The sequence below is a fragment of the Dendrobates tinctorius genome, unplaced genomic scaffold (genome assembly GCF_039654945.1).
Source record: "Dendrobates tinctorius isolate UK_male_01 unplaced genomic scaffold, ASM3965494v1 ptg000120l, whole genome shotgun sequence".
Classification (NCBI taxonomy): Eukaryota; Metazoa; Chordata; class Amphibia; order Anura; family Dendrobatidae; genus Dendrobates; species Dendrobates tinctorius.
This window is the reverse complement of record NW_027361788.1, coordinates 33,281,124-33,294,367: the sequence shown is the minus strand read 5'-3', so window position 1 is coordinate 33,294,367 and position 13,244 is coordinate 33,281,124. Positions and strand designations below refer to the sequence as shown.

General features: G+C 49.8%; 1 protein-coding gene across 1 annotated transcript in view; it reads left to right on the top strand.

The window, feature by feature from the left end:
* The window catches only part of SLC27A4 (solute carrier family 27 member 4), a 38,395-nt gene that overhangs the window by 17,510 nt on the left and 7,641 nt on the right, over positions 1 to 13,244 (top strand). The window contains exons 3-6 of the mRNA XM_073541082.1: positions 2,713 to 3,107; positions 3,356 to 3,514; positions 12,607 to 12,676; positions 12,755 to 12,846. Of these exons, the coding sequence (XP_073397183.1) occupies positions 2,713 to 3,107; positions 3,356 to 3,514; positions 12,607 to 12,676; positions 12,755 to 12,846 (716 nt within the window). The remainder of the gene's footprint in view (positions 1 to 2,712; positions 3,108 to 3,355; positions 3,515 to 12,606; positions 12,677 to 12,754; positions 12,847 to 13,244) is intronic.

The following is a 13,244-nucleotide window of genomic DNA, read 5'->3' as shown; positions in this document are numbered from 1 at the left end:
TGATGCTTTTTCATTGAACTCTTTCCCTTGTCCGTAATAGACAGTGCAATGCCGAGACTACAGGAGATAAACGGTGCAAAATTATTAATGAATCTTAATTGCAAAAATTATTTTTTATCCAAAAGCATGCATTTATGTTAGAAAAGCATAAGACTCTACCCAATTGGTTGAGGTCAGTCAAGGGATATAATGAGGGCATTGGAGCAACCTTGCATTTTTAGAGGACGATCCCCACAAGAAACTTGCCAGCTTGGCTGTGTGTTCTCAGTGGGAAGAGGGAGAAGCTCATCTGCCAGCGGCTCCTCTCCACTGACAAGAAATGATCAGGCATGTTGGAGTCCAGCCTGTCCGATCCTTCTTTTCCTTAGCTTTCGTCAGAGACACCCACATGATGGTTGGTTGTCCGATTCCACCAACATCATCAGTTTCAGCCGACTTACTCCTTCTGTTTGTGGAAACCTCAAAACTAAATCTGACCTATGCAGAGACTATAGATAAATGTGAGTACAGAATGGTATATACTGGAGAAGTTACTGGGAAGCCTGTGTGATTTGAGGGTGTACTACTATTCTGATGGGAGAGACCTTCATTCTTTTACGAAGTTAAGAAATTCTGCTTGGGGCAGCTAAAGTAGGCTGGCTTAGGAAAATGGTGGGGCCTTCATGTTTGCAGCGGTTAAGATGTTACTGTATAATACTAGTTATTGAAAAAATCTGCATTTTTTTTAACGTAAGTAACCAACTGTGGTTAGTTATAACAAATTATAATGATTATATTGCACATAAAAACCGTGCATTTAATCCTATCCTGTGTGATACTGACTGCTCAGCCGTGTATCTAACCCTATCCTGTGTGATACTGACTGCTGAGCCGTGTATCTAATCCTATCCTGTGTGATACTGACTGCTGAGCTGTGTATCTAACCCTATCCTGTGTGATACTGTCTGCTGAGCCATGTATCTAATCCTATCATGTGTGATACTGACTGCTCAGCCGTGTATCTAACCCTATCCTGTGTGATACTGACTGCTGAGCCTTGTATCTAATCCTATCCTGTGTGATACTGACTGCTGAGCTGTGTATCTAATCCTATTCTGTGTGATACTGACTGCTGAGCTGTGTATCTAATCCTATTCTGTGTGATACTGACTGCTGAGCTGTGTATCTAATCCTATTCTGTGTGATAGACTGCTGAGCTGTGTATCTAATCCCATCCTGTGTGATACTGACTGCTGAGCCGTGTATCTATTCCTATCCTGTGTGATACTGACTGCTGAGCTGTGTATCTAATCCCATCCTGTGTGATACTGACTGCTGAGCTGTGTATCTAATCCCATCCTGTGTGATACTGACTGCTCAGCCGTGTATCTAACCCTATCCTGTGATACTGACTGCTCAGCTGTGTATCTAACCCTATCCTGTGTGATACTGACTGCTGAGCTATGTATCTAATCCTATCCTATATGATACTGTCTGCTGAGCCTTGTATCTAATCCTATCCTGTGATACTGACTGCTTAGCCTTGTATCTAATCCTATCCTGTGTGATACTGACTGCTTAGCCGTGTATCTAATCCTATCCTGTGTGATACTGACTGCTTAGCCGTGTATCTAATCCTATCCTGTGTGATACTGTCTGCTGAGCCGTGTATCTAATCCTATCCTGTGTGATACTGTCTGCTGAGCCGTGTATCTAATCCTATCCTGTGTGATACTGACTGCTGAGCCATGTATCTAATCCTATCCTGTGTGATACTGACTGCTGAGATGTATATCTAATCCTATCCTGTGTGATACTGACTGCTGAGCTGTGTATCTAATCCTTTCCTGTGTGATACTGACTGCTGAGCCATGTGTCTAATCCTCTCCTGTGTGATACTGACTGCTGAGCTGTGTATCTAATCCTACCCTGTGTGATACTGGGCTCCCTCTTCAGTCTGTGTCAGAGGGTGGTCTGTGTTGGCACGGTAATAAATTGTGTTATTTCCAGCTTTACAGAAGGACGATAACACCATAGAAATGATAAGAATAACAGGCCTCAGTTACCACAACTGTCTACAAAGAAAACTGTTGCTGATAGCAACCAATCACAGCTCATTTTTCATCTTTTAAACAGCTCTGGGACAGCGTGGCGAGTTTTGAGTGGCGACTTTTGTGTTTCGACTTTTATGTGGCGAGGTTGGTGTATGTGTGGTGAAATGTGTGCTGAGGGTGGTATATGTGTTGAAGCACGTGGTAGTGTGTGGCGCATTTTGTGTGTGTGTGTTCATATCCCCGTGTGTTGTGAGTATCCCATGTCAGGGCCCCACCTTAGCAACTGTACGGTATATACTCTTTAGCGCCATCGCTCTCATTCTTTAAGTCCCCCTTGTTCACATCTGCCAGCTGTCAATTTGCCTCCAACACTTTTCCTTTCACTTTTTTCCCCATTATGTAGATAGGGGCAAAACTGGTGAATTGGAATGCGCGGGGTTAATATTTTGCCTCACAATATAGCCTATGACGCTCTTGGGGTCCAGACGTGTGACTGTGCAAAATTTTGTGGCTGTAGCTGCGACGGTGCGGATGCCAATCTGATACATACATACATACATACACACACCCACACATTGAGCTTTATATATTAGATATAATCTGATTCTGAAGTCCTGACATACAGTATGAACCTTCTTCATCTATGACGCATAAACTTAACTTTTTTTTTTATTTGCAGAGGCGCGATTACTCTCGTCCGGGTGAAGCTGCAAGTGAAGAGACATCTGCGGGAGAAGAATACCATCCCCATCATTTTTAAGGAATGTGTTAAGCGACATCCCAACAAGACGGCGCTGATATTCGAGGGCACCGGAGCCACGTGGACATTCCGGGAGCTGGATGAGTTTTCCAATGCGGTGGCCAACTTCTTGTACGCTGAAGGTTTCCGGACCGGAGATGTCATAGCGCTGTTCATGGAAAACTGCAATGAGTACGTCGGCTTTTGGCTCGGCATGGCTAAAATCGGGGTCGAAGCCGCTTTGATCAATTTCAACTTGCGTTTGGACGCCCTGGAATATTGCTTTAGCGTCTCCAACTCCAAGGCTGTGATCTTTGGACAGGAAATGTCACAAGGTGAGGAGCTGACTGGGGACGGACTTTGCCCTAGCTTGTCATCTGTGCCGTTAAATCTTTGTCCTAGAAAGTTGGGTTGCAGCTATCCAGAGTCCTGAAAGGCATGTCAGACTATGGACTTGTAGCCACGTGATTTCTGGAGTCGTAAGTGCTCCATATTAAATGTTGCCGAGCTTTTCCAAAATCAGCCATTGGTAATAAATTGAGACAGGGTTTCTTTTTTTACTTTCTTTGTCTTGTATCTTTAGCAATGACCGACGTCTACTCCATGATGGTGAAATCCATACGACTTTTCTGCTTCGGTGACTGCGAACGCACCATGGTTCCCCCTAGCTCTGAATTCATATCAACTTTGCTGCAGAGTGCGTCCCGTCTTCCTCCAAAGGACCCTGGAAGGAGCTTTACAGGTAACCGCAGCAGAACCACTTGCACATTGATCCTTTCCCCTATATAAGTCTTGTTATTTCTCCTACGCCTCATTGGGGGACACAGAGACAGTGGTGTTATGCTGCTGGCCACTAGGAGGACACTAAGTAAACCAGAAAAAAAGTTAACTCCTCCCCTGCAGTATACACCCTCTCGCTGGATGCGATATCTCCAGTTCATGCTTAGTGTCTGTAGGAGGCACTTGGGTCTGGTTTCAGACCCCACTGTTTTTATTCTATTTTTTTAATTTTTCTGTAAATTTATATTTTTTAATTAACGGAGTGAAGGGAGCGACAGTTCCTTTCTACGGCCCGCTCTCCCCCGAACCAACAACAGGCAAGCACGTGGAGTATACCTCCCCGTACACTTTACTGCGACGAACGGGGCTGATTCCTCTAGCAATATTAGCGATGATCCTCACGACCGGAGTTCGGGATTCCATGAACGGCTCTTACGGATATGAGGGCAGGCAGGCGCAATGGAGGAGACTGGACAGCGCTTACGTAGGCCCTGAATCAGCCCCATAGCTCTCCATCCCCCTATCATAGGGAGGATCGATTGAGCATGACCCCTTTAAGAACTCCTCCAGCTCTGCTACATCAGCCTAGGAGATGAGAGCCTGCATGGATGGCCGGACAGCGCTGAGCACTGGAGTTGAGGTATGGGGTCGGGTCCTGGCCCCCGGGAGAAGCGCAGACGTAGCGTCAGCGCACCGCACCCCCCCCCCCCCCCCGACCGAAAAAATTTAGTCTAGGCCGCAATTTTAATAGCCCCACCCACCGGCGCCTACCGCGGGTAGGCTCAGAAATTTAGCCCCCGACTTTTCCGGCCTATTAGGCCGCAATTTGAATAGCGCCGCCCGCGCTATTACCGCCGCCCCCTCGCCCTGGCGCCTCTCATCCCTGACGAGACGCGCAATTATAATCTTGGGGGCCATATTCCTCTACCTCAGCCTGCTCTGGAAGCTGTGATGAGAGCATTCTGCCGGACACCGGGTGACACAGCAGGGCCACTGCTATTCCTCTCGGGGGACACAGCATAGGACCGGGTAAGCTGCATCTGCCCTCAGATTAAAGCTTAACCCCTTCCCGGCACGTTCCCTGCAGCTGACTCTGCCGTTAACCCTTTCAGGATCGCTATGTCTCAATCTAAGGAGGCTAAACGGGTGGCTAAAAAGCACACTGCGTTTTTTACCGTGTGTACCACTTGCAAGTCTGCCCTACCCCGTGCACAGACTAATCCGTTATGCACGGACTGCGACCCGGCCTGCGCCCCGACCTGCACTCAGTCGCCCCTCTCCGCCTCTGCTGACGGGCCTCCTGCGTTTAGTACCCCTGAGTGGGCTGCGTCCCTGTCACGGTCGGTGGAGTCTCTGACCCAGGCTATATTCTCCCTCCGGGAGGACTGTTTAAGCCAGAAGGCGTCCTTCCCCCTCCCGAGGAAGTCTCTGGCGTCGGCCGGGAACCGTCCACCAGCAGGGGCCGTACTCTGTCAAGGGATGGTCAGGTCTCTAGAAAGTGGACCCATGACGTGTGCCCTAGTCCCGTTTGCGTCTCTGCATCTGCGACTCCTGCCTCTCGCTCTCCCTCTCCTGGAGTTCTCAGCGAGCAAGACTTTGAATTCGAATCTGACACGTCAGCCCCTCAGAATCCCCCAACTGATCAGGAGTCACTTGATTCTCTTATAGAATCAGTCAACAGGATTCTGAAGTTGGATGAGGATAATGCTCCCGCTCCAGCACATCCTATCTCACTTAAGAAAACCAAGCGTGTGCGCAGGTTATTTACCAGCCATCCGGATTTTAAGGAAATTGTCCAGAAATATAGGGATCGTCCGCATAAGCGGTTCACAGGGCAAAAGTCTACTCAGGCTAAATGCGCTTTTGATCCAGACCTAATGAAGGATTTGTTACAGTCCCCCCCCCCGCCCCTTCGGTGGACCAGAATGTATCGCGTCCTGCTTCAAAAGTACTTCTATCCGTTTAGGAGGGTTCATCAATCAGAAACCCCTCCAGTCGTCAGAATGACTACCTTGCCCGTTCAGTTTTTGAAGCTTCAGGAGCAGCGCTTTTTCCATCTTTCGCGGCAGTTTGGGTCACTAAGGCAATGGCCGATTGGGCAGAAGTCCTGATTACTTCCTTCCAGGGCACCAGTCTTCCTCCGGAGGCAACCACGGTCGCCAGGCAGATAATTCACGCAGCAGACTTTGTAGTGGATGCCTCTTTTGATGCCGCCAATTGCGCTGCCCAAACTGCCGCTAATGCGATCTCCATTAGAAGAGCCCTATGGCTCCGCGACTGACGGGCGGATGCCACATCTAAAAGATCGTTGACTTCTCTCCCCTTTCAAACGGGTCGTCTTTTTGGAGAGAACCTAGATCAGCTTATTTCTGATGCTACCAGAGGAAAAAGTAAATTCCTTCCTCTAGAAAAGGCTGTTCGGCCGTTTCGCAAGCAACAGCCGACACACTTTCGATCTTTTCGCAACAACTCCGGTTGGTCCTCCTCTACCTTCTCTTCCGGATCAGGTCCATCTCCGCGCAGAGACAGAGGCTCCCAGGTCTCATACAGACCTAACCGCTCTTGGAAACCCAGGCCTAGGGCTTCTGGATCCAGGGGAGCCAGATCTCATAGATCTACCCAATGACTTGTTGCGGTATCCAGCGGACGCCGACAGAGTAGGCGGTCGCCTACTTTCCTTCAGCCACACCTAGCTCGCGGCCGTCCACGACAAGTGGGTCATGGAGCTGGTGTCCTCCGGATACAAGATAGAGTTCTCCTCTCCCCCTCCAACTCGCTTTTCTCTCTCACCCATGACAGCACCATGGAAAGAGGGGATGCGCCCCTCAGGGACAGGAACCCACAGACAAAAGGGCGGTACCTCTCCTCCGCCTTCAGTTGGGTTCCTGTCCCTGACGGGGGACCCACAGTACGGCACCTTTCGTGTGTCCAGGATCCGGGGCCGGCCTGACCAGTGATGGCAGCGGGGAGGCCCCTGCCTCGGGAAGGTGCGGTGCCCGAAGCCGCCACTGCCGAGGCCGCTGCGGGCTGCCGGGTGAGCGGGCGGGAGAGTCGCCGGAGCCGCCGCTCCGGAGAGGAAGTCGGGGCTTGCGGGGACCCGGCAAACATACGGGTGGCGCCGGGGTACAGAGGTGTACCAAGATGGCGGCCGCACCGGAAGTAGTAGCCGGCTTCCGGGTACCAAGAACCGGCGCATGCGCAGGAGCGCTCTCCCGGGGACCGCGGTGCAGGATGGGAGCAGTGACGTCACGGGGGGACGGCAAAATTTAAAAGGGTGGATGCACAACTCCTGTCTGGAAGCGATCCTGATAATGGGGGATAGCGATCAGCAACAGGAGCAGCATGCCAGGCTGCTGCCCAAGCAGCAGCACCACCAACACCACCACCAGCAGAAGGAACGAGACAAAGATTGCCGTTCCAGCAGTCACTCCACGCGGCGCAGTACGTCAGCGGCAAGGAGCAAATCGCCACCAGGAGATCAGCCTATACAGGACCTGAATCCATCTCCCGAACCGGTACCTGCAGCCGCGCACCTTGGGGGTAAGTGATCTTCGTGAATGTCCACCCTTGTAATACATTCCTCTCCCTTATTAGGGAAAGAAGGGGAAAGAGAAGAACAGGGAATGCCCCACTTGCACTAGAGCCTTACCTGTAAAGGACGTATGGGGAGATCAAGAACTAAAAGCCTCCACAAATCAAAAAGAGCTTCTAGCAGTAGGCTATGCACTGACACACTTCCTACCCCTGCTCCAGAATCACCATGTCCGCATTCTTTCGGACAATCGAGTCACAGTGGCCTATATAAATCATCAGGGGGGAACCAGGTCCCAAGCCCTTATGGACACATCCGCCAGAATCCTCAAACTGGCAGAGGCAAACCTGCTATCTCTGTCAGCCCTACACATCCGGGGTACAGAGAATCAAAGGGCAGACTTTCTGAGCTGCACCCAATTACGACAGGGGGAATGGGTACTAAAGTGGTCCATTTTTCGGCAGATTGTAAAAATGTGGGGGACCCCAGACATAGATCTGTTTGCCGATTTCAAAAACAAAAAAGTAGACACCTTCTGCTCCCTAGATCCCAGGGGGAATCCTCTAACTCTGGACGCGTTTATGCTCCCATGGACACAGAGTCTAACATTTGCCTTTCCCCCAATCATGCTCATTCCAGCGGTCCTAAGGAAAGTCAGGGAGGATGGGGCAAGAATGATACTAATAGCCCCTTTCTGGCCCAAAAGAACCTGGTTTTCCTGGCTAAGAATGCTCTCAGTAACTGACCCATGGATCCTACCGGATCTCCCGGACCTGCTATCGCAGGACCCAGTGTTACATCCTCAGGCACCGAACCTCCATTTAACAGCATGGAATTTGAGAGGGCACTGATGAGGGACAGGGGATTTTCAGAGAACCTGATAACTACACTACAAAAAAGTAGGAAACCGGTTACGATGAGAGCTTACGGCAGAACATGGAAAAAATTCCTATCCACATCTAGGGCAAAGGTTCAGGACGGGGTTCAGATTGATAAGATCCTAGAATTTCTACAAAAGGGCCTAGAACAGGGTCTGGCGGTCAACACATTAAAAGTACAAATAGCGGCGTTAGGCGCCCTCTATAACCATGATGTGGCAGGTGACCCTTGGGTAGCACGGTTTATTAAGGCCGCAACCAGATCTAGGCCAATAGTTAGTCAAAGGTTACCGTCATGGGACCTGAATCTTGTACTTTCAACACTGACAGGCCCTCCGTTCGAACCATTTTACTCGGCACCCCTAAAAATCCTATCACTTAAAACGGTGCTTCTCGTGGCACTAACATCAGCTCGAAGAGTGAGCGATATTCAAGCCTTATCAGCAGGGCCACCTTTTACAAAAAGTCTAGAGGATAGAGTCATCCTAATACCTGACCCGGCCTATCTACCTAAAGTATCATCACATTTCCACAGGTCCCAAGAGGTAGTCCTTCCTTCCTTTTGCCCAAATCCAAAAAATAAGGGGGAAGAAAAATTCCACACTTTAGATGTTAAAAGGTGCCTAGTACAGTACTTAGAGGCCACCAAAAAATGTAGGAAGGAAGGCTCTCTCTTTGTATGTTTCCAGGGTCCTCGGAAGGGGCTCAAGGCATCCAAGAGTACCCTGGCAAGGTGGATAAGGGATGCGATTGCCCTGGCATACTCATTCAGTGGAAATACCATCCCGGAGGGGCTGAGAGCTCATTCTAGAAGGGCAATGGCGACCTCATGGGCTGAAGGATCTGAGGTATCAATAGAACAAATCTGTAAGGCGGCCACCTGGTCATCACCTTCGACCTTTTTCAGGCACTATAGATTAGATCTAGCCTCTACGTCTGACCTGACCTTCGGGAGAAGGGTCCTTCAGACGGTGGTCCCTCCCTAAGCTACCAATCTCTGTAATTCTCTCCGTGGTGCTCTCATGGGTGAGAGAGAATAGCTTAGTTACTCACCGATAACGGTGTTTCTCGGAACCCATAACAGCACCCGCTTATTCCCCTTCACGAGTGTGGTGAGCACGTTTTACTGTTGTGTTTCCGTTTAGGCACGGTGCTTTTGATAAGCAGTATTATAATATTGTGTATATATTTCTGTTGTCTAACTAACCTGGAGACCCTCTGATGCTCTGTAACCAACTGAAGGCGGAGGAGAGGTACCGCCCTTTTGTCTGTGGGTTCCTGTCCCTGAGGGGCGGATCCCCTCTCTCCGTGGTGCTGTCATGGGTTCCGAGAAACACAGTTATCGGTGAGTAACTAAGCTATTTCCTTTCCTCTCCCCCCTAGGGAAAGACAAGAGCTGTCCTTCGGGCTGTTCAGGCTCTCTTAAAGGATGGAGTCATCATTCCGGTCCCTCATCACGAAAGGTTCAGAGGATTTTATTCAAACCTTGTTGTGGTTCAAAAAAAGGACGGGACAATGCAACCCATTCTGGATCTCAAACTGTTAAATCAGTTTGTCACGGTTCGGCGGTTCTGAATGAAATCTCTCCCATCAGTTGTCTCTTCCATGGGAAAAGGAGAGTTTCTAACATCCATCGACATTAAGGACGCTTACCTTCACATTCCGATCTGCCCGTCTCACCAGCAGTTCCCTACGTTTTGCAATTCACGAGGAACACTTCCAGTTCGTTGCCTTGCCCTTCGGGCTTGCCACTGCCCCCAGGGTCTTTACCAAGGTCATGGCAGCTGTCATGGCCATTCTCCACTCTCGGGGAGTAGTGGTGCTACCGTATCTGGACGACCTTCTCATCAAGGGTCTGTCCCTTCCAGCCTGCGAGGAATCCATGGAGATAACGGTAAATACACTTTCGCGCCTGGGGTGGAAGATAAACTTTGCAAAGTCTTCCCCGAAACCGGCTAAACAGATTTCCTTTTAGGAACGATCTTGGACACTTCCCGTGGGTTGGTCATTCTCCCTCCAGAAAAGACGCAAGCCTTACAACAGGCAGTGCGGACTCTTTCCCACCCAGCTTCTCACTCCATTCGTTTCAGCATGAGAGTTCTCGGAAAGATGGTAGCTGCGATGGAGGCAGTTCCATTTGCGCAGTTCCATCTCCATCCCTTACAACATGCGTTGCTGTTAGCTTGGGACAAGAACTCGTTCTCCCTGGACTGTCGGATCCTTCTGTCCCTGCGGATCAGGCAAGCCCTCAGGTGGTGGACACTGAGGTCCTCCCTGAATCAAGGGAGGTCTTTTCTCCCAGTAAGATGGTTGGTTGAAACCACCGACGTATGTCTTCTCGGCTGGGGTGCGGTCTTTCGTCACCACACGGCACAGGGTCATTAGTCGACCCGAGAGTCGCGTCTCCCCATCAACATTTTGGAGATATGAGCGATCAGATTTGCTCTATGGAGTTTCCACCATCTTCTCGCAGGTCACCCCATCAGGATCCAATCCGTCAACGCCACGGCTGTAGTGTATCTCAACCTCCAGGGAGGTACCCGGAGAAGGATGGCCATGCACGAAGTGAGTCACATCCTCCATTGGGCCGAGACCAACCATTTATCCATCTCCGCAATCCACATACCGAGCGTAGAAAATTGGGCGGCAGATTTCCTCAGTCGCCAAGGCATTGCCTTGGGAGAGTGGTCTCTTCATCCGGAAGTCTTTCAGCAGATTTGTCGTCGTTGGGGGACTCCGGATGTGGACCTCAAGACTAAACAAGGTGTCTCGGTTCATTGCCCGATCCATGCTCCATCGGAGCGGACGCCTTAGTTCTGCCATAGCACCGGTTCCGGCTCCCGTACATCTTTCCCCCTCTTCCCTTGCTTCCGAGGGTCATCAAGAAGATCAGAGCGGAGAGTGTACCAGTGATTCTAGTCGCGCCAGATTGGCCACGCCGAGCTTGGTATGCAGAACTAATACAACTAGTCGCCGACGTCCCCTGGCGACTTCCAGATTGCACGGATCTGCTTTCTCAGGGCCCGATTTACCACCAGAACTCCGGGGCCCTGTCTTTGACGGCGTGGCTGTTGAATCCTGGATTTTAGCACAGGCTGGGTTCTCTCACGATGTGATTTCCACCATGATTAGTACTAGGAAGCCTGTGTCCAGGCGTATCTATCACCGCACCTGGAAAATCTTTTCATGGTGCAAGGATCATGGTCCATCCCCTCTGGTGTTCTCCATTCCGGCCATATTGGAGTTCCTTCAATCCGGATTAAACTCAGGCCTCGCGCTTACCTCACTCAAGGGCCAAATTTCTGCCTTGTCAGTGCTTTTCCAACGAAAAATTGCTACCAAACCTCAGGTTAAGATGTTCATTCAAGGAGTTTCCCATGTGGCGCCTCCTTATAGAAGGCCATTGGAATCATGGGACCTTAACCTGGTTCTCGGGGCCTTACAGGAGGTCCCTTTCGAACTGCTGCAGGACGTGTCATTGACCGTCCTCTCTTGGAAAGTGGCCCTGTCCTGCCGCTCTCCGTTCCTGAATTTTCATCAGGACAAAGTAGTTCTCAGGACGTCCCCGTCCTTCTTGCCCAAGGTCGTCTCCTCTTTCCATCTCAATGAGGAAATTGTTTTGCCTTCCTTTTGTCTGGCGCCAGTCCATCGCATTGAGAAGACCCTCCACACCCTGGATGTGGTTAGGGCGCTGAGACGGTACATCTCGCGGATGGCTCCCTTCCGCAGGTCAGATGCCCTGTTCATACTTCCAGAGGGGCATAGCAAGGGTCTAGCCGCTTCAAAGGCAACGCTAGCCAGGTGGATTCGCTCAGCGATTCAGGAATCCTACCGTGTCAGGAACACGCCTGTCCCAGCGGGGATTAATGCACACTCTACCTGGTCAGTGGGCGCCTCTTGGGCCATTCGGCACCAGGCCTTGGCAGAACAGGTCTGCAAGGCTGCGACTTGGTCCAGTCTGCATACTTTTACAGAAAATTACCAAATTCATTCTCAGGCCTCTGCAGATGCAGCTCTCGGCAGACACATCCTGCAAACGGCAGTACCTCAGTGTTGACTCGGTGGTACATGGGGTATTAGCAGATGTATGCTCCCCACCCAGGGACTGCTTTAGGACGTCCCACTGTCTGTGTCCCCCAATGAGTCGTAGGAGTAATAGGGATTTTTGTGAACTCACCGTAAAATCCTTTTCTCCGAGCCATTCATTGGGAGACACAGCACCCGCCCTGTTTAGCCTACTGGCTCATTTGTAGCATTCTTAGGTTTTGACATAGTTATGGTTATTCTTGACTGTTTAAGCTCCTACTGCTTTTTTCACTGAACTGGAGATGTCTCATCCAGCGAGAGGGTGTATACTGCAGGGGAGGAGTTAACTTTTTTCTGGTTTACTTAGTGTCCTCCTAGTGGCAAGCAGCATAACACCCACTGTCTCTGTGTCCCCCAATGAATGGCTCGGAGAAAAGGATTTTACGGTGAGTACACAAAAATCCCTATTTTTATGATTCTTTCCAGAAATTGCTCCACCCTTGCCATTTGGTTGTGCCTGGTATTGCAGCCAACGCACTGTTGTAAATATGTGAACCATATTGTGCCTCTCCAATTGTCTGATAACTTCCTTACTTTTATACTTTGATTATTTTTCAGATAAATTATTTTACATCTACACTTCTGGCACAACGGGGCTTCCCAAAGCAGCCATAGTGGTGCATAGCAGGTGAGTACGAGAGCTGCGATGTACACAACTCGCACACGTCACCGCGGCGCCATTTATTTCCTTGTCCTTTCCTTGCAGATATTTCCGCATGGCTGCCCTGGTGCATTACGGCTTTGGCATGCGATCGGATGATGTGATTTATGACTGCCTTCCTCTGTACCACTCCGCAGGTAATTATATTGCCCTATTGCTGCCATTTTGATTTATGTTCTTGAGGAAAATGTGTAACTTTTTAGCCTTTTGGTTTTTTAAGAAAGAGCATTTTTCTTTAAGGGCATAAGTCACATAAATAACCCATGGAATAGAGGTCAGCTAGTGGAGGGTTCTTGCACTTGCTCCTCATATTAATTGAATCTGACAGATGGTCGTTCATGGATCTAATAAACTAGAACAGTACCATGCACTACTTGTGCATTGAACGGTTGTCTTGATAACTGTTCCAGGAATAATTGCCTTACCGATCCCATGCCAACATTTCCCAGGTCCCTCTGTTTACCCTACTAAACCAGTGACATGGGTTGTCTGTGTCATAGATGCAGCCAATTAGTGACCATTGCAGTGATGTGTC